The following is a 27,621-nucleotide window of genomic DNA, read 5'->3' as shown; positions in this document are numbered from 1 at the left end:
GAGGTCTGATCGAACTGCACGGGATCTTCTGTTGAGATTTGCTGTGTAAGAGATTATTTGACCCCTCAGATATGCTTTCATGGCATCCCAGACAATTTGGGATGGCACTTCAGGTGATGTATTAGTGTTAAAATAAAAGGTTATCTGATCCTTAATAAATTTTACAAAGTCATCATCCGATAATAAAGTTGAGTCAAACCGCCAGTGTTTATTCCTCTGAGGGAGACCAGGAAAGTTCAGAGAGATGGTAATTGGGGCATGGTCAGAAATCAGTATACTCTGATAGTCACAAGAGTGGGCAAATGTGATAAGTTGGTTATCGAGTAAGAAATAGTCAATTCTAGTGAAGGTATGGTGAACATGTGAGAAAAAAGAATAATCTCTCTCCGTAGGATGGAGGAAACGCCATATATCAGAGATACCAAAATTAGAGAGAAACAATTGGATAGCTAAGGCAGATTTAGTAGGTGATCTGGTAACAGAGGACGATCGATCCAGTTTAGGATCCAACCAACAGTTGAAGTCACCACCCAGTATAAGAGAGTATGAGTTTAAGTCTGGTAGTGAGGGGAATAAACCATTCAAAAAAGTTAACATCAAAGTTGGGGGCATACAGATTTGCTAGTGCAACTTTAGTGTTATATAGTTTACCAGAAACAATAATAAAACGGCCATTTGTATCAGATATTTTATTATGGAGTTCAAAAGGAATATTTGAGTTAATAAGAATGGAGACTCCCCTAGCTTTAGCGTCAAAGGATGAATGAAAATGCTGACCCGCCCACTTTGACAGAAGCCGGGAGTTATCAAAACAACAAATATGAGTTTCTTGAAGGAAAGCAATGTCAGCTTTGAGTTGTTTGATATGTGAGAATACCTTCCTCCTTTTAACAGGGTGATTCAATCCCTTTACATTCCAGCTCACGAATTTAAGTGCACTAGCCATTATCAATTACTAATGCATAAAAGGCAGCAGGCATATAAAAAGTCAAGCAATACAATAGCAGTCTGGGAGCAGAGATGTAAACATAGATTCGTAAAATCAAAACATATACATGTCCTGAGCAATAAAGAGAAACAATAAATACAGTGAGTGATGTTGGAACTGGAAAACCCACCCCTCCCACACAACCCAAAACTAGACGGTTACCAAAACAAGTAGCTAGCTCTACCAAAAAAATTAACCCAAATACAACTTCCAGATCTGTGTCATTGACAGCAGTTCCGTATAAATACTACAGCAAATAATAACTAGTTTATGCACTAGAAAACATTACTACAGATTAGAACACCTTCTGCAGAAATATAAAACTTAATACAGAGAAAATCGGAAGAAAACCAAAACTAACCTACCCGCGAAAAATTATAGAAGAATAAAGTAAGAGAAAGGGGAAAAAAGGTTAAAAAAAAAAGGAGAGGAGGAGGAAAATTATAAATTCAAGACGAGTATTTATCAATCATTTACAGAGAGGAGAGAAAAAAAATTCAGAGATTAGAAAAAAGGGGTGAAGAAAAGAAAAAAAGATAAATAAATATTAAAAAAAGGAAAAATAAATCAGCAATTAAACTGTGAACCAACAAACAGGGAGGCCTTCACTAAAGACTTCGAACCTCCAAAACAAGTTAGAGTTAGTTGTAGAACTCTGTAGATAAAGTTATACAAGAATAAAAATAGATTACACACACACCAAATCCCGGGAGAGATTGTCAACAGCCCTTAGAGTTTCAATGAATAATGTCTGAGCGATTCAAGTGAAGTCTGAGTCCAGAAAAAGTAATTTTACTACGAGGAGTACTTATCCACCATTTTAGGAGGTCTGATCAGATTCCGAAGATGACTGGATAGCCGAAAGACTTGCCACAAATGCTTCAGCTTCCTTCACTGATTTGAACCACTTGTATTTTCCGGTATTAAGCTTGATTCGTAGATCGGCAGGATTGCGAAGAGAAGGTTTAAAACCACGATCAAAAAGCACTTTCATTGTGCCTTTAAACTCAGCGCGCATCTTTAAGGTCTGGGGTGCAAAATCTTCCACAAAGCGAATGGTTGTATCCTGGAAAGGAAAAGACCCCCTGCGACGTGCCTCTACAATCAGACTGTGTTTTACCTGGTATTGATGGAAACACAAGATCACTGGTCGCGGACTGGAGCCCAGAATTCCGGGGGGAACGTAAACTCTGTGTGCCCGTTCGAGCTCGGGCGGGTTTGGAAGCAAATCTTTCCCGAATATCTCACAGAGAAACTTGGTGAAAAACTTCACGGTTGATCCCTGTTCGGTCGCCTCTGGCAATCCAAGAATTCTGAGATTGCAGCGTTTGCTGCGATTTTCGAGATCCACCATTTTGGAAAGGAGTTTGTCACATTTTTCCTCTTAAGCTGGAACAGAGAGTCTCCAAGTATCGAACACGGCTTTCTAAATCTTCAGAAGTCGAATCGATGCGAGATAAGTGTTCAGCATGTTTGTCCACTTTATCGTTGATCAGATCCAGTTTGTCTTCCAACTGTTTGAAAGCGGTTTTAAATTCCTTTAAAATTTCGTCTCGGAGCTTTCCGAGCGCAACCAGGGTCTCGTCCGAGGGAGCCATAGCTTCTTTTCTCCCGGATTTAGAACTCTTGCTAGACATTGTAAGTTAGATATGTTTACAGGCAAGTAAGAGATACCAAAAAAATTCCTAAGGTTTAAAAAAATGGAGACATTTAGTGCAAAGATAGCGACAGTAACGGAACAAAAGTTCGGAGCAGCTAAACAATCGCCATCTTACCGGAAGTCCCGGTGCAGTTTCAATGACAGATACAGTATTTTACCAAATTATTTTTCAATTTTTTATTAAATATAGTCTTTACTATATTCTTTCCATGTAACTATTTAACCAAACAATTGAGTTTAAAATGGAACCAAAATAATTTGTTCTGTGTACATAATTTCCCTAAATAATCCAAAAAAAAAGCCCTGAAAACATTAAGTTGAACATACTACAATTCTGCTCTGATGCCCAAGGCTACATTCCTGTTTTAGTAAGTGCATGAACAGTTATACAGTCGACATCACAAATAACAAAATAGCGTGACAGACTTGCCATCACATTCAGCAAGCATTGGAAAGATCAGGAAACACTGGACTGCAGCTTTCCTTCAGCATGACGAACCCTGCATCCACTGTTAGCAGAAAGAACAGGCCAAAATGAATTTGTGAGAATAACTAAAAATGGGAAGTTAAACAAAGCCATGAAAGAAAAGAGAATTTCATCAAAATAATCTTTGATTATTCAAGTAAAATTTAAAGTGAATATTCTTTATTTAGTTTAAGTTTATTGTCATCTGACTATACATATATATACAACCAAACGAAACAACGTTCTTCCTGACCATGGTGCACCCACAAAGTCCAGGTCACACACAGCACATAAAACAAAATGTTACCATAAGCAAGTTAGTGAAATATAATTCAAAATGCATGCCATGTGCAGCACAGGTAAACAACTCGCTGTCCTAGCTAGTGACGAGACATTCGTGGTGACAGGGTATTCGTTGGTCTCACAGCCTGAGGGAAGAAGTTGTTACCCAGTCTGACAGTCCTTGTCCTGATGCTGCTGTACCTCCTTCCTGATGGTACTGGGTCAAAGAGATTGTAGAATGGGTGGTAGGGATCCTCAGCAAATAAAGGGCCCAGAGATTTGCAATGCTTCCAGTCAATGTAACAAATAGGGGGGGAGGGAAACCCTAGTGATCCTCACGGCAGTTTTTTACTGTAGGATTTTGCGGTCCGATGCCTTGTGCCTTCCATACCATACATTGATATAGCCAGGTAGGACACTCTCGAAGTTGCTCCTTTAGAAAGTTGTTAGAATGGGGGCGAAGAGCCTAGCACACTTCAGTCTCCTTAGAAGGTATACACACTGCTGTACAGTGCTCTTGAAATAATTGTACAACTTAAGATGTCAGATCATTAATTTTGCACCCTCAATATCAGAAGAGATTTTGCTCTCATATAATTTCACAGTAATAGTTCTTTATTAACAATGGTCCTCTTGGGCTGCAGGTAAATTTATGAGAAAATAAAATCAAATTGTATATATTAAAAAAAGTTGCAAATAATTGCAGATTTGCAATTTTAGGTATGCGCTCAACTGTTTTTTTGATTTGCATGTACTTTCTCAATGTTTCCTTTGTGATTGCTAGTTTCTTCAATGAGTAAGATTAGTTAAATTCTGAGCTTTGAAAATGTTAGTTATTTAGTCAACTGTCTTTTACATTAGTAAATGCTGCAATTATGTGGGTGCTGCCTTTGTTCTTTTGGTCCAGTTTCTGACCTCTATTTTTTAAGATTCTCAAAGGTGCTTCAATTTTCAATAATCCCTTGGTAATAAAAAAAACCCTTGTTGATGATCATCAGTTCTGGAGTAGCTCTGCTGAATATATTTTTAATAAAGAGAAACCAATTAGAACAATAAATCAAATATTGCAGATATTAGAAACCTGAAGTAAAAACAGGTCAGCCAGCTCCTTTACCAGTGGCTCAGCAGATGTAGAATGGAATCTTGTGTGGAAATAAATGTAAAATTATGAATAGAGTGGAGGTCAGTAATAATGAAACTTTGTGGTAATTACCATGCATTCAGTTACTTTGATAATACTCTGATTGGAGAATTACAATGGAAGTCTAAATGATAAATTCTAGACGTTCACAGTTGTTAAATTAACACGCTAGATATATAATAGATCTATTAACAGAAACTCTAAAATAATAAAAAAATCACAAGGTTTGCAGCTGCTGGGAATCCAGAGCAAAACATACAGAACTGATGGAAGGTCACAGCCCAAAGTGTCAACTGTTTATTCCTGTCCATAGATACTGCCTGACCTGCTGAGTTCCTCCAGCACATTTGTATATGCAGCTCTAAAATAATCCAATACAGAGAGGAAAAGGCAATGCCAGACTTGATACCAATATATTAAAAATACTTATGTTTTTTAAAAGGACAGCAAGTTGACCAATGGCATTTCTCCTGCAGAAGATTCCTTAGGCTCTGCATCAACCATGGGACATCAAACTCTGGTGTTAATGGATCCAGATGGAGAAAATGGAGAGCTTGTATATAATGACAACACAAACCTAATTACTGATCAGGTCAATTTCTATTAATTTATTTCACCCTTACCGTAACTTTACAGAATGGTTTACCAAGTGAATTAGTCCTGCAGTTGATTGTTAGAATCGGAGTTCATATTTATTTTGATATTTTGTTAATGCCTCAGTAAGAAGCTGAGTTATGCAATTTGAGCTGAATGGACATGGCAGATTTTGATTCGTCCCAGAATTTCTTAGAATGAGATGTTAAACTTCCTAAACCATTGCTAAGAACCTGGAGATTTTTGTACTTTTTTCTCCGCTTTAACAGGACCAGTCTACAAACCTCTCACAGCTCTTATAGAGCCGTCTCTAGCGACTGCTGCAGAGGTTGGTGAGGAAACAATGAGTGCTGATGGAGGGGTAGAATTTAACAATTTCAGCTCGGTGTTAGCCAGCTGTAAATGATGTATTTTAAATGGTAGAGCTAATCACATAGATAAGACTTTATAATATGCAAGAGGCAGATGAATTACTGCAGTTACTTAGTAAAAGTCTCAACATCGACACCAAAAGAAAATAGTTAATAAATACACCCAGTGGTCACTTTATTCGGTACAAGAGTGGAACCTGGTGTGGTCTTCTGCACGCCACTATTGTAACACATGGTTATTTGAGTTCCTGTCGCCTTCCTGTCAGCTTCAACCAGTCTGGCCATTCTCCTCTGGCCTATTTAAAAATCACAGTGAGTCAGCATGAACGTTACTTTAGGCAGATAAAATTTCATTGTACTTTAAGAGGCCTGGATTAAATAGAGTATTATAATACAACAGTCTAGACTACAGCTGCAATTCCCTGTAGGTTGTTGCTATTTTAAATCATGTCCTTCTGTGATGCATTGTTATTGCACTTTGACCATTTGTGTCAGTCCTACAGAATATTCCAGATTGCTCCTGCGTTTAAAGTTAACACACTCCATATTAAGACAAAATGTAGTAATTTCCAAGAATTCTTCAGAAATGTAATAGATTATTTTTCAGCAATAAATTACCTTCATATTTGGAAAATTGTATTTTTTTACTTACTCTTAATTTTCCTGTTCCTGTTTTTCTTGTACCATTCTCACCTCAAGCTTTCCATGCATTTTATCTAAGCATCTTTCATGTTTGTTCACCTCTGTTAAGTTACCAGTTGCAGGATGGGCACGCATGAGCTGTCCTCAGTCCCCCTTTTCCAGGTTGGTGTTTAGTCTCCATTAAGGGTTGTCTTATAGCAGTTTTGAAATCTAGCCAAGGTAGTGTAGAAGTTAGCACAACACTATTACAGCCCAGGGCTTTGGAGTTCTGAGTTCAATTCTGACGTTATCTGTGAGGAGTCTGCACATTCTCCCAGTGAAATGCGTGGGTTTTCTCTGGGTCTTCTGGTTTCCTCTCACAACCCAAAGGCAGTTAATAGGTTAATTGGTCATAGTAAATTGTCCCGTGATTAGGCTAGGGTTAAATCAAGCATTGCTGAACTCTGTGGCTCGAAGGGTCGGGAGGGCCTATTTTGCATAGTATCTCTAAATAAATAGATCAGTAGCTTGCATTGTGATTATGAATCTAATTCTGAAAAGACTTTATAGCCCCTGGCTTGCATTAACAGCCGTGCCTTGTCCCAAAGACCCATGAGATTGGTTAGATATTAGATAGATAAAAATGAAAGAATCCTGGGGGAGCACACAAAGGTTGTGATGGATAACATTCAATGTGTAGGTATGTCATTTCGAGAAGCAAGGATTATAGTTCAAGCCACTACAGTCTAATTGGAAAGAACTGAATTTAACAATTGTGGACTGGACTTACTAGATGGCATTTTGTGTTTGTGTGGCTCTGGACTTCCAGCATTTGCAGAATCTCTTGTGTTTATATTTTTTTAGGATATGTCACAAAAAATTGCCCAGGGTTCAAATTAGATTTAACTTGGGGAATTCAAACTTAAGGTAGCTGTATCCTACACATGAAAAATATCTAATACAGTCCTCAACAAATCATATTTGGTGATCTTCCTCTCTTGGTCAGAAAGAGTTTTTGATCTGTTAGCCAGTCATTAGAATATATTTTCTCAATTAATGACTTCCACATCCAGTAAACTTAATAATCTGTTCCTTTTTTACATTTTCTTGTATATTCTGTCAATTAATGATATTCCCTAAAACATTTGGGGGATATTTCTTTTTTTTAACTTTTCCATTTTAACTTGCACCACATGTAATGAATTATCAGTTGTTACAAACAGCATCAAAGTGGAAACCATTCAAAAGCTAAATTACCCATTGGGAGCGAGTGCTGTGAAATGACAAGCTTAAACCTTCAGTGTTAATTTGTTTTTACAGCACTACTGCAGCAGTTCTTGAAATTCTTTGGGAGGTTGACAGTGAATTAATTTTCTTTGCAAGTGGAATGATGACTTGTGCCAACTCTTAGCTCCTACCATTGCATGTCCTTGACAGACATTGCCGAGATTTCCTACCCACATGCTAATGGCATTTGCCCTGGATGTTTTGCAACACATTTTGTCCACTGTCATCTGTTATCAGAATCAGGTTTGTTATCATTGACATATGTTGTAAACTTTATTGATTTGTGTCAGCAATACTATCATCATCATTATGATGATCATGGCTTCATGACTATGATTGTTCTTGGCAAATTTTTCTACAGAAGTGGTTTACCATTGCCTTCTTCTGGGCAGTGTCTTACAAGACGGGTGACACTGGCCATTATCAATACCCTTCAGAGATTATCTGCCTGGTGTCAGTGGTCACATAACCAGGACTTGTGATATGCACCACCTGTTCCCACGACCATCCACCAGCTGCTCCCATGGCTTCATGTGATCCTGACTGAGGAGGGGTGGCTAATCAGGTGGTACACCTTACCCAAGGGTGACCTGCAGGTTAGAGGACGGAAGGAGCTCCTTACACCTCCTTTGGTAAAGACATATCTCCACCCTGCCACCCAAGCAATACAGTGCAAGACATAAAAATTACTTTAAGTTACAAAACAAAAAGTATGAAAGAGGAATAGTGAAGTCATATTGGTTTTGGTTAGAAATGTTTGAGATCTCATCTGATGATTGGATTATTTTGTTCTTTATTTAGCTGGAATTATTTGGAACATAACTGCATTGTGGAAGCACCCCCCCCCCCCCCCCACAGTTTCCTTGCGTAAGTCAAGGGAGTACACACACTGGTCGCGCCAAATCCGTGAGATTGGGACGGCTCTCTCTTTGCCACAAACCCTGGTTTGTGTGGATGCTGTTTAATTTGCTACCCAGTTACAACTCGATGCCAAGAAACGACAGTCTGCACACTGCATACGATTAAAGAAATTATATTTATGAATGGTAACTAAAGGGTTAGTAAAGAAAGAAACAAAACAAAAAAGGCCCGTTATAATTAAACAGTCAAATGTGAACAAGTTGGAGCTCAGCTCTTCCAAAATTCATACTCACCAATCCTCAGTGGACCTCTGCGTCTTGCTCCATCAAATCACGGCCCCCCCCCCCCCCCAGGTCAAATGCAATGACTGATTCTCTCCAGCCTCTTCTCTCTTCATCTCCCATAGAACAAAGACCCCAGCCCACACCAGCCTCAGGCACACAAAAAAAAACCCACTCCCGGGATTGGATGGGTCACATTCCAAAGCAACGGTTATCTCTAACCATAAGCCAAACACTGCTTTTACAGAAAGACCATTACATCAGCAGTGAAACCTCTACCAGAGTGTTACATTTATAACTTTGACCATCAGCATTTTATATTGGATATCATGAATCAGTAAAACAAAATCAAAAAAATTGCTGATGCTTGGAACTCTAAAACTGAAAATGCTAAACCTCAGCGCACCAGTGGAGAGAGAAGCAGATTTATCATATTGGTTCGATGTCCTTTCATCAAAATTAGGAAAAGTTGAAAAGAAATTGGTGGATCGGTGAGAGCAAAGACAATGTCTGTGGAGACCAAATAGTGCTGCTCGAAGAGGGAGTTCATTGTAACTCATCTGCCTGGAGGAGGAGGAGGAGGAGGAGGAGGAGTAAATAGAAGATGATTCAGGACAGAAATGTTGGAGATGGGGAAATAATGTTGGAACTGTGGGATACAGAGTGTAATTACTGAAAACGTCACATACAAGAGGATATTGGAAATAAGTGGCAAATTAAGCAACATCTGATAGTGGGGAAAAATTAAATTCACTGCATGTTGATGTCTCATCAGAATTGTTGAGTTCTAATAGATAGAGAAGGCTGGCTACCTGAAATTGTTCAATCTGTTCAATGCTGTAATTCACGTTTTTTTCCTATTATTATGTATTGCATTGTACTGCTAGTGCAAAGAGAACAGATTTTGCGATATTAAACTTGGTTTTGATTCTCCAGTTCTGGAGTGTGGAATGTGCCTACATCAAAGTTATGCCATTTCTTGAGGTTCCAGGCAACTGGAACCTCGGTTGCCAATGCAGATCGAACAGAAGTCATGTATTAAGCGAAGAACCAATCCATGTCTGGTTTCTCCAATGCAGAAGAGACCACATCATGAGCACTGAATCCAGTACTCTATACTGCAAGTGTAAGTGAAGCATTGCCTCACTTTGAAGGAGTGGGCCAAATGCAGGCAGATGGCATGAATTTGGATGGGAATCTTGTTCAGCATAAATCCCAGTCCTCGGGGTCGCGTTGGCAGGGGCATCTTAATACGCTCGGCAGAGGATGGTGCTTGGAGAAGCTGTGCCGGAGGGGATGGTCGGAGGTTCGACGGACTCAGAGTTCTCTGCGATTGGGGTGCTTTCACTGTGTGCTGTGTCTGCGAGGCTGGGTTCGACAGAGCTTTCATTGTGTGCTGCATCTGCGAGGCTGAGTCCGGCGGTGCTATGGAAGTCCATAGCGGGGGTATTCCCTTCTGCCGCCTGTGTGGGATGACGAGTCTTATCAGGACCCTGAGGACTTGTGGAAACTGTGTGGTGGTTTCTTTCGAACTTATAGTCTTTTAACATCTTTGGACTATTTTTACTGTGCCCATGTGAATTTTACATGGTCTTTTTTTTATCAATTATGCTATTGTTTGCACTGTTGTAACTATGTGGTTTTGTGCAGGTCTTACAGCTTTAGTTTTTGGTCTTGTTTTATCTGGTGGGTTTGGAGCTCCTTTGCGGGAACGCGCTAAGATGGTAGCGCGATATTAATACGCAGCAGCCTCTCCAGACTCTGGATTGGGGATTGCCAAACGTTATGTGGATTTTCTGGTGTAGTCTGTTTGGTGTAGTCTGTTTTGTCATGTGCTTTTGTGATATCATTCTGGAGGAACGTTGTCTCATTTTTTAACTGCATTGCATTTGTGGTTTCTAAATGACAATAAACTGAAACTGAACTGAACTGAACCAGTTGGGCTGAAAGGCCTGTTTCTATGCTAAGTTACTATAACTCTTGAGGGATTGAGTCGCTGGATGGTGGGACAAAATGGTAGTTGATGTATCTCCTGTTGTTGTGTGGGAAGATGCTGTGCAAAAGGTATTTGAAATCAGAGGAGATGGACAAGAGAAGTAGGCAGTTGCAAGGGAAATGCTGGGAGAGGAAGGGAAGATGTCCAGTTTCTCTGCAAAGGTGTCAGAAATTATAGAGGATGGCCCATTGAATGTGGAGAGTGGAGGGGTAGATACAAGGAGTAAAAGGAGAACTCTGTCTTTGCTCATTATAACAAGGAGTTGAAAGCAGAAGTGTGAGGAATGGAACTGTCAACTGTAGCATGAGTGAATTGATAATATGGAAATTACAGGAATCAGAGCTGCATCTTGCACTAAGTAGTGTCATTATTTTGTATCAGATGCCACAAAGGCAGCTTTCTTGAATAAAGACATAAGAAAGTCTACAGATGCTGGAGATCCAAAACAACACATGCATGCTGGAGGAACTCAGCAGGTCAGGCTGCGTCTAATTAAATGAATGGATAGTCGACGTTTTGGGCCGAGACCCTTCTTCAGGACTGAGAAGGAAAGGGGAAGATACCAGAATATAAAAGTTAGGGGAGAGGATCTTTAGTGAGATTTATTATTGAGATAATAATTACTTTTATCTATTGTCTGTGTGTCCAGAAAGGTGGGGTGTTCTGTAGCATTTTATCATTGGTTCTGTTAGATGGTAGTGAATAGGCATTCTACCAGAATCTCCATCAGAGCTGTCCATTAAGAATTTAATTGTTTCAATGTCCAAGATTACAGGTTTTTTTCTAGTTCTTCATGTGATGCTATTTTTTTTTAGAAATTGTACATTTAAATCTACCTGAATCTTTCAGAATGGTGAAGCTTTGGATCAGAATCTGCTAATAGGGAAGCAGCTATTAGAATTACACCAGCAGAATCAGCAACTACGGGTAGAAAAAGCAGAAAATGAGCATAGACTACAAATGGAAGTGCAGCAGCTGAAGGACCAGGTTTGTAACACAATAAAAGTTTTAAAAAAAGAAAATGTTATTATCAAAGTATATATATGTCACTGTATACAACCTTGAGATTAATTTTCCTGTGGGCATACTCAATAAATGTATAGAATAATAACCACAACAGAAGCAATGAAAGACCACACAAACTTGGGCATTCAACCAGTGCAGAAGACAATGAACTGTGCAAATACAAAAGGAAGAGATGATAATAAATAAATAATCAATAAATATTGAGAACATGCCATGAAGAATCTTTGAAAGTGTCCGTTGGTTGTGGGAACATTTCATTGATGGCGCAAGTGAAGTTGAGTGCAGTTATTCCCTTTGGTTTAGCTATCAGAGAATCAGAACCTATTTCTTGTATGTCATATGAACATTACAGTACAGGCCCTTCAGCTCATGATATTGTTCCAGCCTTTTAACCTTCTCTCCCACATAGTCCTCCATTTTACTCTCATCCACGCGCCTATCTAAGTAGCTCTTTAAATGCCTCAATGTATCTGCCTCTATCACCACCTCTGGTAGCGTGTTTCATACATACACTACTCTCTGTGTGTTTAAAAAAAAAAAACCTGTTAGCTGATATGTTAGAGTTTTAGGTATTAAAAAGACAGGACATGCATCAAGACTTAAGACCATGGGTCTAGAACAAGCTGCATCTCAAACTAAAATGTTCAAGCACAGTTACTACACTGTCCACATGAAATGTAGAAAATTGCCCGGCTGCTTCCTGTTCACTAAGAACAAGTCAAATTCTTTCTGGCTAATTACTACCATGTCATTCTATCCAAATCATCAGTGATATTGGTGGCAGTATTATAAAGCAGCAATTACTCATCACCAATTCCCAGGCAGGATCACTTGGTTCCTGGACTTAACATAGATTTGGTCTCAAGAGCTGAACTCCAAAGGTAAAGTGAAAGTGCCCAGCCTTGGCATTAACAAGTGCAATATCAAGTAACCCTGATAAAACCCAAGTTGGAGACCATCCACTGATTGATGTAATACTTTGTGCAGAGGAAGATGGTGGTACCATGGATTTCAGCAGGACATTGAACAAGACCTTGTTATCTTCAGTGATCTGCTTTCCATCAAAATATGGAAAAGTGGGTTTTTGCTGACAAATTTTAAATTCCATTCCAAATTCCGCAGTAAATGAATGCTCAGATATGGGCTGATAATGCCGGTAATATTCATATCACAGATAGTGAGTGTCAGGAATTGGCTATCTTCAACAGGAGAGAATTTAACCACTACTCTTGATGTCAGTAGCATTTCCCTTTCCAATTCCTTTGCTATACACATGAAGAGATCTATCATTGATCAGAAACTCAATGGGACTAACATATAATTGCTGTGGCTACAAGAGCAGGTTAGAGGCCGTGTATCCTGTAGCAGGTCACTTACCTCCTGATACCCAAAGCCTTTCCACTATCTACAAGGCACAAGTGTGATGGAATATTCTCCACTCGACTGGATGAGCCCAGCTTCAATAACACTCAAAAATCTGTCACCAATCTGGGACAAAACTATCCTTATCTGATCCTTATCTGCCACTCTAACCATCAATTCACTTCTACCGTTGTACACACTGGCTGCAGAGCTTGCCATCTATAAAATATCTTCACTTTCTTGCCTAGGCTAATCTGATAATGCCTCCCTAACCCATAGTGACAGTGGTGCTAGAAAGTTTGTGGACCCTGTAGAATTTTCTCTATTTCTACATAAATATGACCTAAAATGTGATCAAATCTTCACATAAGTCCTAAAACTAAAAAGAGAACCCAATTAAATAAATAACACAAAAACATTATACTTGTTCATTTTTTTATTGAGGTAAATTATCCAATATTACACGTTTTTGTTGAAAAAAGTATGTGAACCTTTGCTTTCAAAAACTGGTGTGAAATATTCTCCAACTTTGAGCAAATCTCATTGGCTTGATTTAATCGTCAGGGCAGATTAGATAGTTTATGTAAATTCTTGCACAGGTTTGTTTCAGATATTTTGAAGATGACAATTTTTTGAAATTGGGAATATTATCCAACTATATTGGGGTCTACTGAGAAGAGAAATGAGAAAAAAATTCATAAACTCTTCGATCTTCAAAAATGTAACATGAGAACTCATAATGATTGGTCACTTTTTTGTAAAAGCAAAAATGGAAGACTTTAAATTGTCTGTCCTCATTTTGCTAGCAGGTCATTAATAACAAAACAAAAATATATTTTCTATTTTTAATTCTTAAGTCTGCCCCAAATTTTTCTCTGTTCTAGCTACAGCAGCAATCATAAACATGTCTTTAGTTGATTTCCAATTTATTCTGTAATCAAGAAATTTCAATATTTGCTGAAAAACTATAACCTGTTTAGATTGCAGGTCTCATGGAGGCCAATTGGCAAATGGCGGAAGAATTAAAGCAATATAAATGTTCCGAAGACGTTGAGAACAAAATAAATCAAATGGTGATTATGACTTTTTAAAATTTTTGATTTTTTTTCTTATACATATACTGTTCCAGAGTTTCCACTGAGAATAATAAAGCCATCAGCAATCGGTGTTACAACACAGAAATTCTAAGAGCAACGTCTAGTGCATGTTTATGTACTGATAAATGTAGAATTTGCAAAGGGAACCCATCTTCTCCATAAGGTGTACTGTAGCAGTCCTCATCTGAAATTTCAACGTGAAAGCACATTCAATACTGAGAACTTGCTCTACTTTCTATAATAAAACCAGGTGAAAGGATTAAGGTTGTACTTTTTAAAATAATGGTAATACTGAACAATATTTCTGGCGTTGGTAAGCTAGTTTTACGCTTATGAAACCTTATTCTCTTGAAAGAAAATCAGTGACTTATTACGCTTTCTGTCTCCATTATCATGTCTTAATCCCAAATGAACATTTCTTGCTTAATACTGTCTAATTTGAACCATCTCTCACTGTCTTCAGTCTGGTTGAGCAACACTGCTATTGCTCCTCTTCAGTTGCATCACTGTCAGATGTGGTTCAGCTGGAAAAGATCTACGCTCAGAAGGAAATGTATGCTGTAGGCAGCTGTTGCCGAGGTAAATTACCAGTGATCCTTCACAGCAGAAATAAAAATATCAAAAAATGTTATAGCCTAATATTTCACATCTGCTGGTGCTGGTTTTATTGAATATCTATCAGATCCACACATCAGAGTTTATTGACCCTTTTGGCTTTTACTTTGGTTAGCCTAACGAGTTCCTATTTTTAGTCCAGTAATTAATTAGATGTTGACCCTGATTTTCCCATGAGTTCATTCAGTAGTTCTTGCCCACTATATATTAAGTGAATGAAACAATATAGCTTATGACCTTGGACATATTTGAAGATATGACAAACTGCAGGCTTAGCATTATGTCACTCTGTGATTGTTAGAGTTGTAGAGTCTAAAAGTACAGCACAGAAACAGACTCTTTGGCCCATCTAGTCTGGTCCAACTCATTTAAACTGTCTACACCTATTAACATACATCAGGACCATAACCCTCCATACCCCTACCATCTATGTACCTATTCAAACTTCTTTTAAGTAATGAAATTGTGCTTGCATGCACCACTTAATGCTGGCAGCTTGTTCCACACACTCACGTCCGTCCCTCTGAGTGCAGAAGTTTCCCTTCATGATCCCCTTAAACTTTTCACCTTTCACCCGTAACTCATAACCTCTGGTTGTTGTCTAACAGCCATCTCAATGTAAAAAGCCTGCTTGCATTTACCCTGTCTTTATACCGTCATTGTTGTGTATATCTCTATCAAATCTCCTCACAATCTTCTAAGCTCCAGGGAATAAATTACCAAATTTTCATTCCCTTCTGGTCCAGGTTACAAATAAGATTCCATTGTTAAGTTTTGGGTGATCATTTATCATCTTGGTAATGAAATATTTGAAATTAATGTAGCCGATCTTCTTCTTGACTTCCTACAGCATTTTCATTCCCAGGAATAGTAATTCATGCATACACTATTTTCATTTGCAAATGACTTGATTTGATTGCGTTCTTAACGAAGTTTGGATCATTTCCTATTCTAGTAATGAATATTTCATCACTAACAGAAATACCAAGGGTCTGTTGAAGCTGTCAACAGGCAGATTGGTAGCCATATGAGAGATTTAAAAGAATTAACAAAACAGGAAAGATTTTGTTTTATGATAACCACTAAGACTACTGATTATTTGATTACTGATCATAATCAATAAGTTATGATTTGGAATGTGCTATCTGAAGGGATGCTGGAAGAGATCTAATAAACACTTTCAAAAGCAAGCCAGATCAATGCTTTTCTTGCTTTGGGGAGTGGACTAAATAGGTAACTATTTTCAAAAACTGGTAGTCTTGAATCGCTATCTCCTGTCTTACATGATTCAGTGAGTGAATATATATATATTTTTCAGCTTTAATCGTATGTATGTTGAGAGGATCGGAGTTGACGACATCGATGTTTATGTATGCTTGTGAGATATTATGAACAGCCCTTTTTTTCTTTTTTTTTAGTTTTTTCTTCCTTTTTTGTTTTTTTTCTTAGATATTAGATTAGTAGATTAGTTAACTTTCATATATAGATTTATATATTTTTTTCTCTTTTTTTTATATTATATATTATGGAATATCTAGACTTACCTTGTTCATATATACACTATATGGTTTATGTTTGGGAAAGCTTACTTATACTGTATTCATTGTTTATGTATTCCTTCATGTGTAATGGGAGTTTATATGTTTGTAATTCATTATTAATATTTTAATTGTATTTTGTTCATAATATTTTTAATACTAATAAAAAGATTAAAAGAGAAGCAGATATATAGCACAGAATTGTTTAGAATACAAGAAAGTCAGTTAATTCTGTTTAGATTTGTCTACAAACAACCTCAGCTTTCAGTCCAGTGCATAACTGAGATATACCCTGTAAACTGGTCTATTTTTATTCTTTACCGAGTTAACCTAATCCATCTGACAGTAATGTTGAAAAGGATTAATGTGCTGTAGGCTGAGTGATTTGTAGATAAACTGCCAGCATAGTCCCTTGAGCAAATTTGGCACAATATTTAGGAGCAAAAACAAAACTGTTTGATCAGCTTAGCAGGTCAAGCAGCATCTGAGGAAACAAAGGGATCATGGGTGTTTCAGGTCATGATGCTGCATCTGGACCTCAGCAGTTCCTTTGGCACTTTTTTTGCTTCAGATTTGAGCATCTGCTATCTCGTGTCTCTGTGCTATTCAAGTCTTCTTAGAAAATGCTGGCATTTTCTCAAATTCTGAGAATTTTCATTTTAGAGTGCTCAATAACTTGTGTATTTCTGTCTTGAAATTCAGCTTTAACAATCAGACAAAGCAAAGCTGCACTGAATAGGTGTGCAGTAATTCCCTCTTAAAACCTATGCTCTAGCTTGGCTTTTGAGAGAAACTAGTTGTTACAGAATTGCTCATATTTCATGGTGCACATTCTTAATATTCAAAAATAAAGTGTTTTAAAAATCCTGCTGAAATCAATTAAAATACGTTGTCCTTGGTTTGAGGGCAATTCTTTCAACTCACTGTGCTGTGATTAACTGATTATCTTCAATTAGTTGCAGATCAGTTAATATTCAGGTGATGCAATTATTGCAATGTACCATGTTATCTTAGGAAGATCAGTTGGAGACCACCCTTATAATTTAAGTTTTATCTAGAAGCACAGCCCTTCCTTTTGGCATTTATTCATTTTACCCTAACAATTTTTATTCAAATTCATGTTGTACAGTAGAGTAGACATTCCTTTTCATTGATTAGATGGTAATCGAGTTTGTGTTTCTTTCATTTTATTGGAAGACAATAGATTGAAAGCTATGCAGGATTTTTAAATAACATACTGTTTGCCCTGCTAGATTACTGATTGGTATAATTCATGTATATCATCTTCTGTTCTGTGCTATGAAAACATTAATACTTATAACTCTTACAATTACAAAACTAGTGAATATCATGCACTTCACTTTAGTTGTTAAAGAGTGATCAGTAAAGGTAAAGTATCACTGTGTTGTAGCCACCCCTGCAGGCCAGTATGAGAATAGTTTGAATTAATTATACACAGGATAGATGTAACTTGTTGTTATAGTGGTTTTGACTAATAAATTTAAATTTAGCTCTTTTATGCTCCAAATTGGTGTCCATCTTAAGCCATCATTGACAGTACATATAGAAGATTAACAGGGAAGATTGTTATGTTATCTATCTTTGTTTGATGTTGCCTTCCTCGTGTTGTTCATTTTTCAATGTGCAAAGCTTTACACTTACCACTCTCTGGCCTGAAATGTTATTCTTTACAGCCAATAATACTCCAGGGAGTGAAAAATACAGACAGCGGACTACTGGAAAATTAGTATTTTGGTTGGCTGTACTCTTTCTACCTTCTAGTGATGAGGAAAGGGTCAAAGGATTCTGATCTAAAATTTAAATTTGTCAAACTGAAATTGTTTTCAACTGACATATGATAGTTCAGAGTTGAAAATCAACCTGCATTTTCAATCACGAAGGATTCAACAGTTAATATTGAGGGCAAAGGTGAAGTATTATAATTCAACATCCAACAAGGAGTTCTGTACAGTGGGGCATTAGTCTGTCAATCCAAATTTCCTAAGTACTCTATGTGGATTTTTTCTTTTTGTTTTTTCCCCCCAGTTGGTTACTTGTTTTACTGAAGCTCCTGCTAAAGATTACTTTCCTAACTTCAAATGTTTGTAATATCTCCATGAAGAGTCTAGAGACCAATCAGGAAATGGTGCATTGTATGTTAACTTAAATACAATATTATTTTTACCAGATTGTGCTAGTCACACAAAAGGTGGCTGGTATTTACTAATGCACATTATTTCAAGCATTCAGCGAGTTTACTCATGACTTTAAAGCTCGATGCAAGAGTGATTCATCACTTATGCCCCTTTCTCCACTCACTTTCTTTTTAACTCCAACCTGTAACACAAATCACTGTCCACCCAGGATTCAGTTTGCTTTTCCGTCCTCTGCATAGCTTACTTTTAGAAGTAATGTAGCGGAGGCTCAAAGGTGTACAACTCAAATAATGACATTTGTCACATCTCTTTTAACATGCAGTTGTATAATTATTTTTCTTTTTGAGCACACTATCCCTACCTAAGTTTGTAACATGATATATTATGTACAAAAAATAGACAAACATCAGATGCCATGATCAATTGGATTGTCCTGTAAATCAATCCTAGATGTTCACTATTGAAATGTTATTTACAATTCTCTCAGTTTTAAATATAGTATATTTTTGGACAGGTGCATCTTAAAAATCATAATATTACAGCGAATCATATTGTGATTCCATATATTTTTATGGAAATTAAGTAATGTGAAAACAACTGCTTTGAAATAATACAGGAATTTATTTTAAAAAATTATGGCTGCAATTAATTTGTAGCTTTACTTTCAGATTGAACAAATGGAGGTACAGCACAGGGAACTCCTTCAGATGCAGTTGGACCAATTACGGAACGAGTACAGTAAGCGAAAACATCTAACTAATGGGAGCCCTGTTTCTAGTCAGGACTCCACAGATGACTGCACCACTGGATCAACAAAACGAGCTTTATTAGGTGCTTCGACCAGGAGTCACAGTATTAGTCTGACCATACCCAGCAGCATTGTGACATCAGCACAAATGATGGCCTCTGACCATGAGGTCTTGGCAACGTCACAAGATGGAATTGCAGGATCTGGAGTGGACCTCAGTTCAGGAAATGTCATATCCTTCATTGAGCCCAGTGATAATTCATCAAATGGGTCTGCAGGTTTGACAACACTTGAAATTGTGGAGGTCCATTTAGACAATGAGCCGACCATTTCAAATATTGAGTCTTCTTCCCCAACACGTGTACATTTATATCCAGTCTCACATGTCAATAATCATATGGAACTTTCAACCAGAAAACGGGTCTGTGAAGATAACTCTGAAGAAGAAAGTCAACCAAAAATTCAGAGAACTATTTAAAGCAGGATACGACTAAGATTATGACATAGTATCTATGTTGTATCTGAATATATGCCTTATTTTTAATCCATATTTTCAATGAATAATTTATTTACAGAATATTTAATATTTAGATCCATTCTACTTTGTGTTTTTAAGTGCATCGATTTATGAACTATAACCTTTTCAGGTTTCTGTCTGTCAGAGAGGTAATGTACAACTTCCCTATGCAGTAGAAGATCTTTAGGCAATAAGCCCTTGAGAGTAAAAGAGCAGGAATGTTGACAGTGTCTGATTTCTTCTCACCTCCCCCCCCACCCACACCAAAAGGAATAGACAGCAGCACTGCAACAAATATCAGACGAAAAATTAAATGGAGACTTAAAAAAAAGGTTAACTTGAATAGTGAGAATTTTTGTCAATTTACTTAGCCTTTAATGCAAGTGTGTTTCTATCTTTAGTTACAGCACTTAGCAGTTATGATCTGACACTACATCAATATTTGGTTTTTTTTACCAGAATGAAAGCATTGGCACTTTATTGTCATTTAATAGTCAAAGTATTTACTATCGTTTGACAAACTCATGTGGATATACTGTTTTATATCTCCTATGCAATAACATGGTGAATAATCAAAGAACCAGACCGATTGTAGTGGTTTTTTAATGTAGATGTTGTTTTAAAAAATTGCATTTAAAAGCAAGTACAGTCCCTGCTAGATAGTGCTAATAATCTTTTACCATATTTTTTATCATTTTTGAGTAATCCTGATTTTGCAGCAAGTTGCATTTCTTCTCCATCTCCTTTTCCCAGCACCATCATTGTACAACCTGGTACTCCAGCCATATATCCCTCAATCATAGACATAACCTACTCAGTATGATCTCAATTTAGGTGGAGAGTGTGAGGGAATAACGCAGATGGATAATTAATAGGGAAGAGTTCCATATGTTCTCTCCACGATTATCAGGGAAACATGAGGAGAATATGCTGGAAGGAGATTAACCACCTAAACTAAATGCATTTAGCCCATAGGTACTGTGCAAGGTGAATGATTACAGAGTTCCTCGGATGATTTTGCTGTTTTCAGAAGACAGGTATTCAATTCATCCTCTTAAAGCTGTTCTACATCAAATGTCCTACATGAAGCTAAATTGGTAACTTGTACTTTCCTGAGATTTCCAAATTGGCAGAGTTTCATCCCAATTCAGTTACTTTTACTTTAACTTTCCAAAGCAATTTTGAGGCTGAAGATTGTTGCTGCACAATTTTTATTCCGTGCTCAATGTATCATGAAGGAGAAAAATATTCCACCCTAGATGTCTAATTATCATGACACATCCATTGTATAGCATTTTGTTTGTTCAGTGAAACAAACATCTTCACCCTTGGTTTGTCCTGCATTACTTCCTCCCCCCAAATGCTGTAGTTTCAATTTGTATATTTGTGAAATATACACATTGTGAAATGCTGAATTTACTGTATATTTTTACGTAAACTACATTTTTATAATTAAATACAGTATGTATCTATAATATCAGCAAAGTAGTATATTCCTGGATTGCACGTTTGCATTAAACACAAATCTGTATACAAGCTATCGCCCCCTTATGGGGCCTAGAAGGGAGGGGTGCTGTTCCAGAAAATTCCATCACGTGAAACTGCACCATCTTTGGAGGCACCAAGAAATACAAGGTGAAAAGAATAAACTTTGTGTTGATCTGCTGACATTTTCTTTCCACAAACATTCCATGAGAACAAAATTTTCTCTATCTCAAATGTGTGGGTAGTGATTTGTGAGTTCTGTAAGGGCAAATTTCTGTAATCCAGATGGCTATAACCGTCAAGTCAGATACACAAAGGGTGATTGATAAGTTTGTGGCCTAAGGTAGAAGGAGTCAATTTTAGAAAACCTAGCACATTTATTTTTCACCCTCCCCTAGTGTTGTCACCATGTCCTCATCGACCTCCTTGGGTTATAAGCCCTTGAGACTGAGGTAGCAGATGACTGCACTCAGGCTGATGTCCATTTTCTCAGATGGTATACTTGCAATTTTCAATTATCTGAAACAGAAATACCACAAAAGTTATTAACTTCAAACTTTCTGCATAATCACCCAAAGAGTTGCACTGCACGTGCACGTAAAGAGAGTTGTATGACTCATCTCCTTCTACCTTGGGCTACGGATTTATCAATCACCCCTGCTGTGGACCACCTGGAGGTCCAAGATGACGATTTCTACAAAGAAGGGATCCTTATGTTCCACGACTGCTGGACTAAGCGTGTAAATGTAGGAGGGGACTATGTTGAAAAATAAATGTGCTAGGTTTTTAAAAATTGACTCCTACCTTAGGCCAGGAACTTATCTATCATCCCTCGAATATTTTGTTCAAAAATCAATTAATCCAATGTATTATTGACAAACTAGAGCAATGAGTAAGCATTTTCTGCCCAGTCAATAGCCTTGGCAGTGGAGATGGAGATGTTTCATGTAAATGTTCTTGTCGAGGATGAAAATTAATGTCCAATGTCACCTTGTATTTTCGCATAAACATAACTTCATAACTGGTAGATTCTCTTAAGCATTCATCAGAGAAAATGTTTAACTATTGTGGCCAAGACGATGACATTAACCCTCATCTGCCCTTTTAAAAAGGCGAGCTGCTTAGTCCAAGGACACTGAGAGTTTGCCAAATGATGCCAGCCTTGTCTGGAATGTTTACATCATGCATTGAATCAAAATTGATTTCTTGTTGAAGATATTTTGTTATATGATGGTAATATATGAAAACAAGTTGCTGTCAACAGAACCATTTTACAAACTGGATTACTTTGATTCATACTTTAATTATATGTGCTACCATTAAAACCTCTAATATCTTTTGGGTTAGAGATTAAAAACAACTATGGAGCACACTTTTTAAAATAATTATTGAGATACAGTGGGAATGAGCCTTTTCAGCCTTTCAAACTATGCCATCTATCAACCCCTGATTTAATCCCAGCCTAATCACAGGGCAATTTACAATGAACAATTAACCTTGCCATCATTGGACTGTGGGAGGAAACCCACGCGGTCACGAGGAGAACGTACACAATCCTTACAGATAGCGGCAGGAATTGAACCCGGATTGTTGGTACTGTAAACTGTTGTGGGTAAAAGATAATGAGGTAATTTCTCTGAAAAGGATTGAGGTGAGAGTGGGATAATGGACTATCTTCATGCTGCATTCTGTGTCCTCAACTACATCAGTTCAGTTCACATGGCAGTGACAAATCACTAAACAGTGGATACTGATATTAAATGACAGCTTTATTATCTGACCACCACTTTGAAAAGTTGCTGTCAAGTACATCCTTCCTGCAAAAGCACAATAAATGCAAACCAGCCAACCATCACACTCTCTGTGTCAGTAATCAGTAAAATGTTAAAATTGTTAACAAGTGACACATGCCCAACAAGATCACAGTTAAGTCAAGTGACACAGCTTGGGATTTATCAAGGTTATTTGACGCGCTAGACAAAGGTGTGAACAAGGGCTGAATACTGGAGGTGGAATGAGTTGATTGTCTCAGTCACGGAAACTGCATTTCACTGAATGTGCTACCAGAAAGAGTAAGTAAAATGTAGGTCCGTGGGTGGGGGGTAGAGTAAGGTCTCTAATGGGGTAATCTATTTTGGCAATGCAAAGTATGGTTTGATTAATAAAATATAGCTGATGGAGGTTAAATAACCTTGACTCTGTTCAGTGGTACACTCTAGGTCTGACTAACTTCCACTACTTCAGTAATTTTTTTTTTCATTTTTACCCCTTGGTTGAAATTCAGAAATTTTCTTAACAAATATCAACATGGGAGTACATCCATGATTATGGTCTGCAAATGTCTGACTGAGGAGGAAGCTTACTATCATGCTAGCATTCCCCTTATCGAAAAATTAAGAGGCAAATTGCATTAGATGTTATTTATAGCTGTGGTTCTGTGATTACACCTCTATGTCAAAAGGTTATGTTTTCTAGAGGCTGGAATACAAAATTGTAGGCTAAGCTTCCAGAACAATACAAGGAAGTGATGCACCACGACAATGCATTATCACAGAATTGTAGTTCATAGTTCAAGTTTAATTGTTATTCAACCATACATAAATGCCCATGAATATAGCCAAACGAAACTGTTAATCCAGGGCCAAGCAGTTTGTTAAAGCTAACCAACCTTCTCATCTCCCAATCTCTTTTAAGTTTGTCTCCTTTCACCTTAATTTGCGCCCTTCAATTCAGGATTTCCCTATCCTCGGAAAAGGACGATTTATCATATCTATATGCTCCTCATAATTTTATGAACCTCCATAAGGTCATCCCCTCAACCTCTTACATCCCCCTGAGAATAAATTGAACTGATCCAAGCTCTCCGTAACTATAGCCCTCCATTTCGGCAGCATACTCCTCAGGGTGTAATCAGACAGACTTTTGTTTTCAAAAGAACAGGAGTTTATTCTTGGTATTATTGTTAAACAAAATTATTTTAAAAAAATATTTGGAATATCCTGAGAAGATGAAGAGAATATTCCCTTTCTTTACAAAGTGATTTTAATATAGAGAACCATGCCATATTCAGAGTATAATTCCAATAAGAAAGTGTAACAAAGTGGGAAATTTTTATTTAGAGATACAGCCACATTCCAAAGACATATTGAATAATTGGTCACATGGGCATAATTGGGTGGAGTGGGTTGTTGCAGTAGATGGGCCTTTAGGATCTTAAATGTGAAAAGAAAGATGGGGAGAGGTTGTAGAGTGAATTCCAGAATATTGACTCTACAAAATACTATTGATTTTTTAAGAACTCAGAGCTGCCCCACGCCATATAGTCCTTATTGGATTAACATATTGCAGGCTACCATGAATCTGAGTTAACTTCTGCAGGCTGCCCTTTGATTGGAATTCAGACCTGTATGTGGCAATGACTCACCTTCCTACCATTCTTTCAACTGGATGTCTGAAAAATTAAATCTATCCCTCTAGGAATAATCAAACAGGAAGTTGAATTTGCAATTTATTGAAACTGCAATAATTTAAGTAACTTCTAATGCGTACAAATTTATAGTTTGACAGTTTTTGTTTAAATTCCTTCCTTCCTTCCTCCAGTTGTGCAGATCCAGATCTATTTGCACATTACTCAATGGAAAACTTGTGAAACTAGATGAGAAAGTTCTATAGCTGCTGGAAATCCAAAGCAACACACAAATGCTGGAGGAACTCAACAGGCCAGGCAGCATCTATGGAAAAGAGTAAACAGACAATGTTTTGGGCGGAGAGCCTTCATCAGGACTGGGGAAGAAAGATGACAAGTTAAAGCAAGAAGTGTGGGTGGGTGGGGGAGGAGGAAGAAGTGGGATCCCATCACCAACCACAACTTTTCCTCCTACCCCCCCCCCCCCCCACCCAGGAATCGCTCCTTACCTACACTCCAAACAGTCCTTCCACATGAGGCAACACTTCACCTGTGAGTCTGTTGGAGTCATCTACTATGTCTGGTGTGGCCTCTTGCTGTCAGTGAGACCCGACGTAGATTGGGAGACCGTTTCACTAAGCAGTTATGCTCTATCCATCAGAAAAAGCTGGATCTCCCAGTGGCCACACATTTTAATGCCACTTCCCATTCCTATTCCGGCATGTCAACCCAAGGGCTCCTCTACTGTCGCGATCAGGTTGGAGGAGCAACGTCTTATATTCCATCTGGGCAGCCTCCAACTTGATAGCATGAACACGGATTTCTCTAACTTCTGGTAGTTCCCCCCCTTTGCCATTCCCACTCCCATTTCCCTCTCTCACCTCATCTTACCTGCCCTCGGCTTCTCCTCCCCTTCCCTTTCTTCCATGATCTTCTACCATCTCCTATCAGATTCCCTCTTCTCCAGCCATTATCTCTTTCACCAATTGACTTCCCAGCTTTTTACCGCTCCCCCACTCCTGATTTCACCTATCACCTACCACCTTGTACTTCTTCCTCCCCTCCACCCACCCTCTTGTTCTAACTTCTCATCTTTTTTCTTCCAGTCCTGATGAAGGGTCTTGATTGTTCAGTCTTTTCCATAGATGCTGCCAGGCCTGGTGAGTTCCTCCAGTATTTTGTGTGTAGCTTGTAATTCAACTTGAATAAAAATTGCAAACTGTCCTAGGTTCATCTGCTAGAAGTGCAGCTGGAAAATAATAAGTCTGTATAATTCATAGATGTTTGATAAATAAAATTCAACAATCTTTGTAATGTTTCTCTAGCAGGATTAGCATAGCATGTAAGATTTTGTTAATATATTGAAGTTACTTTCTGATAGATGCTCAAATGCATCTTATCTGAAGTCCAGCGAAATGCTGCAGTACCTGGAAAGATGGGAAGTACTGGAACAAAATTGTGCACGTGCTTGTAAATGCAGTTTTCTGCTGCTGGAGTGAACAAAGTTGGTGGAAAAAACGATATCTCTTGGTAAGTTGTGGCGTTAATATGATTCTTGCCAGGCTACAGAATGGCTTTGATAGTGGTTTGACTTGGTTATGTTTTTGTCAGGGAAATTCGATAATTCCTTCAAATTCTAAACCACCTTTCTTGTATTAGTGAACTAAAAATTTGGATCATAGTGAATTACTCAATTTGGTTCTTTTTCACTTTTTAATTCTGATTCAGCACAAAGCTTTGAAATAATTTCTGTGTGATGGCTTTCTGAGAGTGCAGAAAATATGCCCTTTCTCTCATTGCTATGCTGAATGCCAAAATATTCTTCACCTGCTTAACCAATTCAGAATTACATCTAGAAATGTAATTTGTATGGCTATGGTAAGTACTAAAATTGTTAAATTAATTATGTTTCAAGAAAATATACAGAGATAAATTTTGATTTAAAATGTACAACTTCATGTCTTTCAACAAAGTTCTCAGAAAATTTTTCATAATACTGTACCATATTATTTTTTCTATTTACTTAAATAATGATTCATTAGGGTGTGTTTTTCTTCCACCAATGATAAAACAAATTGGTATATAACTGAATTGCAGTGAAACCTCTGCTAAGATTTTCTTTTGCTTTTAGTTTGCATAGATTTGCAATATAGCTATTGAGAGCTCTTTGATCTCATTGAATAGATGGGAAAATACCTAATGAAGATATGTGATGGCCTGCTAAATCATTTTTCCTAATTTCACACTCAATTACTATTATGGGTTTATAGTAGTAATTATATTTATCATTGTAATGACAGGCAGGTTTCCAATTACAGTCTTGTCTTAATCATCAGTATCATAGTTACTGGAGCCAATTCCATTGAAAAGGATAACATTTGCAAATTTTATTTTGTGGTTAGCCAGATCGTTTTAAAAACCAGAATATCAACAATGTGATTCTTTGTCAATTTCTAATTTTGCAATGTTAGTGAACCAGCATGCTAATGTTCCAAATCAGTAAGCTGTTTGGTCAATTAATGGGTTAATGGCTGATTTATCTCAAACACTTTTTTTGTGTGCTCTTTCCTTTCTTCCTTAATTATTTCAGTATCCACAAATCTGTGACCTTTTTTTTTTACATGCAACCAGTGTCCAACCCTCCATACTCTCTGGAGTTAAGAGTTCCAAACACTCCTTGCCCCTTGAGTGAAAAAATTTCTCCTTATTACAGTCCTAGATCCCAAACACCTTATTTTCAGATTTTGACCCTAATTCTAGACCGCTTAACTGATGGAAACATCTACTCAGTAATACATTCTAGGAGCTGTGTTTCAAAGCAAAATAATCAATTATTCATAACTACATGTAGAACTTATAAGACATAATTATTCAGTTCATCCCCGTGTGGTACAACATAGATTATTGGATGTTTTCTAAATAGTGTCTCTTGAATTAAATAATTAATTAGGATTAAAAGAAACTTTTAAAACAACTGTTTAAAGCAGGATTCTCAACCTGTTTTATGCCATGGACCTTTACCATTAATTGAGAGGTCCATAAACCCCAGGTTGGGGACTCCTGCTTTAAAGTATGTGTGGAGTTTAAGAGAGCCAAATTCAAGAATAGACCTCTCTATGGTCT

General features: G+C 37.6%; 1 protein-coding gene across 3 annotated transcripts in view; it reads left to right on the top strand.

Moving 5' to 3' along the window:
* The window catches only part of LOC140738432 (uncharacterized), an 83,037-nt gene extending 60,608 nt beyond the window's left edge, over nt 1–22,429 (top strand). For all 3 annotated transcript variants that reach the window (XM_073065714.1, XM_073065715.1, XM_073065713.1), the window contains 4 exons: nt 4,980–5,129; nt 11,398–11,535; nt 13,917–14,009; nt 19,011–22,429. In XM_073065714.1, the coding sequence (XP_072921815.1) occupies nt 4,980–5,129; nt 11,398–11,535; nt 13,917–14,009; nt 19,011–19,568 (939 nt within the window). In that variant the 3' untranslated portion in view covers nt 19,569–22,429. The remainder of the gene's footprint in view (nt 1–4,979; nt 5,130–11,397; nt 11,536–13,916; nt 14,010–19,010) is intronic.
* Nucleotides 22,430–27,621: the final 5,192 nt, after the last annotated feature.

This window comes from Hemitrygon akajei, chromosome 14, assembly GCF_048418815.1.
Source record: "Hemitrygon akajei chromosome 14, sHemAka1.3, whole genome shotgun sequence".
Taxonomy (NCBI): Eukaryota; Metazoa; Chordata; class Chondrichthyes; order Myliobatiformes; family Dasyatidae; genus Hemitrygon; species Hemitrygon akajei.
Note: the sequence above shows the minus strand (reverse complement) of the source record. Positions and strands in the feature narration are given on the sequence as shown.